The sequence below is a fragment of the Acinonyx jubatus genome, chromosome F2 (genome assembly GCF_027475565.1).
Source record: "Acinonyx jubatus isolate Ajub_Pintada_27869175 chromosome F2, VMU_Ajub_asm_v1.0, whole genome shotgun sequence".
Taxonomy (NCBI): Eukaryota; Metazoa; Chordata; class Mammalia; order Carnivora; family Felidae; genus Acinonyx; species Acinonyx jubatus.
The window spans coordinates 41800961-41806960 of record NC_069394.1 but is presented as its reverse complement, the minus strand read 5'-3'; the positions used below and the strand labels follow the sequence as shown (position 1 = coordinate 41806960).

General features: G+C 36.1%; 1 protein-coding gene across 4 annotated transcripts in view; it reads right to left on the bottom strand.

The window, feature by feature from the left end:
- Window positions 1-1466: 1466 nt before the first annotated feature.
- VIRMA (vir like m6A methyltransferase associated) overlaps window positions 1467-6000 on the bottom strand; it is a 58096-nt gene continuing 53562 nt past the window's right edge. For all 4 annotated transcript variants that reach the window (XM_015072167.3, XM_015072169.3, XM_015072168.3 and 1 more), the window contains 4 exons: window positions 5569-5735; window positions 4781-5112; window positions 2508-2651; window positions 1467-1814 (listed from right to left, as the gene is read on the bottom strand). In XM_015072167.3, coding sequence (XP_014927653.1) covers window positions 1660-1814; window positions 2508-2651; window positions 4781-5112; window positions 5569-5735 — 798 coding nt within the window. In that variant the 3' untranslated portion in view covers window positions 1467-1659. The remainder of the gene's footprint in view (window positions 1815-2507; window positions 2652-4780; window positions 5113-5568; window positions 5736-6000) is intronic.

Sequence of the window (6000 nt, the reverse complement as noted above, 5' to 3'; positions counted from 1 at the left end):
TTCAGCTTTCTCTATCTATAAAATTATGGTATATCTCCTTTGCTGGATTGCTATAAAAACTGAGTGATGCATGCATGAAAGAGATAGTCAACATGTTTATCTAAGACTCTTAATTACTCAAGACGTTTTAAATTTGTCTGGTATTAATTTGCATTTATGTTAATTTATTATCTTGGCTGGTCTGAAATATTGGCCCGAATCATCTAAGGCAAACAGCAGAAACAACTCTGATTATTTCTCAGAGATTATATTCAACTTAAAGCTAAAAAACTAGTCAAGTAATTATGTATTTGTATATAGCCATATGTTATTATTTAAGAAATGCAGTTACTTAAAAAACAACTATTTTTCTGTGTACTTATGTCAGACATTAGGGACAAACTTTGAATTCTAGCTAATGTGAAAAATGCATCTTTAGAGAGAATGAACTCATTAGGTTTCAGGAATGAAAGAGATTTAAGTTACCTTGGATTTTTTGAGGCTACTATAGTTATGAAAAGATTTCCATTACCTTTTCCTTAAATCAGAGTCTTTAGAGCTCAGAGTTCTTTAAAGTATTTTCCAAACAAACATACTTTATATTCCCACAAATAGTTTGGCAAAACAGTGATATAGGGATGGCATGAGACTCATACACTCCTGTTGTTTAAGAACTCTGTATTTTATGCCAGTTATATAGGCTGAGTCAAGATACCCTTGGGAAAAATATGGCTATTTTCTCAAAGTTATCAACTTTATTTCTGTATGTAAAGTCCAGACTTTATTAGATGTTTCTGACTCTCAAAAGACCATTATTAGGCTATGTCTCATTTAGGCTTTAAAAAATTGCATAATAAAATAGCATAAGTAGGTATAAAGTTGAAACACAAAGTACGTACATATTTCTTTCTAATATGAAGAAGAGTGTCAGGTTTCTTTTGGTACAGCCAAAAGATTCCCAGCACCAGGGCATCCTAGTAAATTAACACAGATGTCACAGGGTATTTTAAATTTTTGGGAGTAACACATCTGTTGGACACAACACAAACTACTACTTCAAGGTACTTTAATTAGCACTAAATTTTCCCATGACAGTGTATCTTTGCAAAACCAGGTTTTTATCTTTCTGATAAAAAGTACTATGCAAAAAGCATTGTGGAACAGGAAATGATACTGATGGTGTCCAAGCTGGTTCCAAAGTCTAAGAAGGTGGCAGTGTTCACAGTTACTCATGGTTATGATATAAATTCTTATGAAGCTGTTTGGACCCAACTGTTAATAAATAAAGTATTAGGTACTTCTTTTGGCTTAGCTGTGCTGTGAAAAAGTTACTGCAACACTAAAGGGCACCATGAGCTGAAAAAGTATTGAGGACATCTGTGGCATAGGCAAAAATACACTAAAACCAAAGTCACTTCATTGTTCATTTGCTACCTAAGAAATTTTGTAAATAGTTATATATGAAAGGGAAAAAATATATACAAACGTACATACAAAGTTTGGATTTTTATTGAAATCTTGTGTTAGGTATCAAACAAAATCTGCTTTCTTCAGATAAAAATATTCTCTCAGATGTCTCCAGATAACTGCTAAGTCTAAGTTGGTCCTTTAATGTCTTATTTTACTTTTATTGTCCTCATGAAATGTTCGTATACACTCAGGATGTTCCCAAAAGAATTTTTATCGTGTAAAGGATCGTACATGACGACCTCTACCACTGCCTCCACTGACAAACTTTCCTCTTGAGCCTCCACTGCCGCTATTTGCACTTGCCCAGGAAGGTCCAAGTCCCCCACGACCTCTGGAAGCACGGTCACGAGGACTTGGGCGGTAGCCTATAAAAAAAAGAATACAGTTTTTAGTCATAACACCCTTTACATTCCCACTATAGAAATAGTAACCTATAAAACTGAGCTCAAACTAAGAGAGGAATTACTCTTTGCCCCTTTAAAATCCATGTGCAGGTTCTTTCCGTAAATGTGATGAAGACTGCTGAACTGTCTACCTTAAATAGGTAAATTGTATGATATGTAAGAATTATATCGCAAATAAAGCTGTTATAAAAAAGTAAGTGAATATGAAACCAAAAGCTACTTCTGACCAGAAGAATTCTGGACTTGATATAGTAATGTTTGAGGAAAAACAGGTTATGTGCCTACTCACACAACACCAATATTATAAACAAAAATAGAATACACTGTACGAAGATATCTCTATTACTAAAATACTTTGGTCAAAAAAGTATCTTAAGGATTGGCTTTCATTATCAGCACATCACTGTGAAACTGCTCAGATTATACGTGTATTCAGAATCCAGAATTTTTATTATTCCCACAGAATATGAACATTGGGCATTCATTTGCAGATATAAAATTAAATTGACTTTAGAATTATAAGTCTATGTTCTAAAATATCCTCTCTCAGAATGACAGTATATGACATCTGACAACTTAAAAAGGAGGATTCACACCCCCCCCCGCCCCACCCAATTCCCTGCCTCAGCGATATCAACTCGGAAGAATGTCTACCTGTAGAACTAAGTGGTCGCAACGGTGGAAGAGGTCCTCTGTTAAAATTGCTCTGGCCTCCACGACTTTCATTGTAAGTTCCTCGAGGAGTATTCTGAGCACTCCAACTGGAGCCTCTTGTTCCCTCCCGACGACTGTAGTTTCCTAAAAAGAGAAAACACAATCAAAACCTACTATTTTCACAACTTCAACTGAATTAAAAAAGACTCAACAGGCCTTTCTTATTCTTCAAAGTAATGAAAGAGAAACGGTGAAATTCTGGCTTATATACTACAGTGTGGCAGCATCGTATGTGGTTAGAAGCAGAGGCTCTACAGCCAGACCGCCAGCATTCAAATACTGGTTCTGTCACTTACATTTATATATCCTGGTCAGCTGATAGTTTTCTCTTCTGTAAAGTGGGTGTACTAACAGAATCTACCTCAAAGGGTTGATATGAGAGTGTTTTACATAATAGTCCCAACACAGCTATGTATTTGCTATTAATATAAACTGCTATTCACTTTCACTACCAACCTCTTTAACTCAGCAGCATGAAAACATGTCAACAATCCACTAGCGAAGTATAATTTCTACAAGTATACCTAGTTTCTAAAATCTTGAAACTTTTTTTAAACAAGGAATAATGTTTAATAAATCACAGAAGCAAAAAATATCATGCAGTAAGTTAAAGTAGCCACCTTTGACAATCAATAAAACAAGTTTTGTGGTTTTTCTGTTACATTCCACAATAGTAGGGGTGCCTGCTGGCTCAGTAGGTGGAGTATGCAACTCTTGATCTCGGGGTTGTGAGTCTGAGTCCCACACTGGGTGTAGGGATTACATAACAATAAAATCTTTAAAAAATTTTTTTCCACAACAGTAACTTAAAAAAGAAACAAGATTTGTAACTTAAAGCTCTGCTGTGCAGTGGTCTCCCTAGAGCCCATAAGGAGGGTAGCATTCTGAAACAGGTATGACAGGTGTACAACATTTCAAATGGAATTCTTTCACAGGCAAAATCTTGAAATAATTTAAAACAGATTAAATAGGGGTGTCTGGCTGGCTCAGTCGATAGAACATATATCTCTTGACCTTGGGGTTGTGGATTCGAACCCTATGTTGGGTGTAGAGATTTAAAAATAAAATCTTAAGGGGCGCCAGGGTGGCTCAGTCGGTTGAGCATCCAACTCTTGATTTCAGCTCAGGTCATGATCTGAAGTTTGTGGGATCAAGCCCCATGTCAGGCCCTCCACTAAGTGTGGAACCTGTTTAAGATTTTCTCTCTCCCCCTCCGCCCCTCTCCCCTGCTCAAGCATTCTCTGTCTCTCTAAAATAAAATTTAAAAATAAATAAATAATTAAATCTTAAAAAAAAAACACAACAAATTAAATATAACATCAAGAAGCAAGTAGATAAGAGAATCAATGGTTAACTACTTAGAAGAATCCTAAGGAAATTGTTGGCAAGTAGAACTGTGAGATTGTATATGTACTATTCAGAAAGGATAAACACAATTTTCAATATAAAAAGGAAAATAATTAGCCAACTGACTTCTTTTAAACTTATCACTAAACATGCAATTAATTAAATATTAACTTAAAAAAGATTTTTTTCTGGGGTGCCTGGGTGGCTCAGTTGGTTAAACGTCCAACTTCAGCTCAGGTCATGATGTCGTGGCTCGTGAATTCAAGCCCTGCATTGGGCTCTGTGCTGACAGCTCAGAGCCGGGAGCCTGCTTCAGATTCTGTGTCTTCCTTTCTCTCTGCCCCTCCCCTACTTGTACTTCTGCTCTCTCTCTCTCAAATTAAACAAACATTTAAAAAAATTTTTTTAATTGTTAACATTTTTTTAAAAATTAAAAAAAAAAAAAAGATTTCTTTTTTCTATCCAATAAAGTACTCAGCAAATAGTTACCAGTGGTCTGAGAAGTCGCTTAATTGTAGTAACTGAAAAGTACTTCATCTGAATCACTTATATCTAAATCACTTCTTTTAAAAAAAAATTTTTTTTAACGTTTATTCATTTTTGAGAGACAGAGAGAGACAGAGCATGAGCGGGGAAGGGGCAGAGAGAGGGGGAGACACAGAATCTGAAGCAGGCTCCAGGCTCTGAGCTGTCAGCACAGGGCCCTACGCGGGGCTTGAATTCACAAACTGCGAGATCATGACCTGAGCCGAAGTCGGACGCTCAACCGACTCAGTCACCCAGGTGCCCCACATCTAAATCACTTCTATTAAATATGCTAATATTCCAATATTCTAACCCACTAGAAAATATACATAAATAATTACCTTTTGAAGCAGGTGGTGTGAAAAACCTATTCTGACTGTGAAAAGCACCCCGTCCTCCTCGATTGCCTGAAAATCCACCACGAGAAGAAATTTTCTGTGATACTTTGAGTGGTCGTTTTGGTGGGGGTATTCCATCTTGAGGGACCACTTCTTTACTTTCAGCCGCAACAAAGTCATCCACGTGCATAGATGGTGGTCTGCTTGTGTTCTGTTTTCTCTGACGAAAAATATCATGGGGTCGTATACCCTGTCCAAATCCTCCCCTGCCCCTTCCTCTTGGTGGTGGCACAACATGAGCTCGTTTGGCAGGTTCGATGTATTCAGACTTCCCGCTATTAAAATAAAAACACTCCATGAAAACTGATTTTTTTTTTCTATTTCCAATGAATATTTAAGTCAGTCTTTGTAATATTGAAAACTACATTTCAATTAGTTCTTATTTCAATTGTGTTAACACTGCAAACATCTCTATTCCTCTCCAGGGATGGACAACAAAACTAGCTAAGAATGGTACTCACATTTTATGATATGACTAACAATTATTCAAAATAATCCAGTTCACCTCTTGTTCAAACCTTCCAAACTCTCATAAAGTAGAAGAACATAACAAAAGTACCAGGGATATCCTGGCCAAAGTATTATCTTAAAAAAAATTCCAAACAATATTCATGACTCAAGTATTATGTCAACTTCCTTTTTTCTCTTATAGTTAGTGTCTATCTTAAAATACATTGCAAGAAATAAGCTTCCATGACCACAATCAAGATCTTCAGTAGAAAAAGTTTTACCTTGAAGTTATAAAGGTCTCATGCTTGTGCTTCCCAAGTTTGAATCCTTTAGTAGTCTTAGTTCTCCCTGGAGATGATGGTTCTGACAAAAATGAGCGCTCTAATTCTGAGTGCAAGTCAAAGTCACTACAGCATTTTTCAGAGAGCTCAATTAGGTCAACCTTTACCTGCAATCATAAAAATTAAACAAAATGAAAAATAATCTTAAATATAATTATTAATGTAACATTTATTAAAATTCTTATTTCCTATAAACTAGCTTTGACTCATAATAAATAAATTATAGGTCGGCCTCTTTCCCTCATCCTTTTTTTTTTTAATTAATTAATTTTGAGAGAGCGAGAGAAAGAGAGGAGAAAGAATCCCAACCAGGCTCTGCACTGTGAGCAGGGAGCCCAACACAGGGCTTAATCCCACAAACCAGAGATCGTG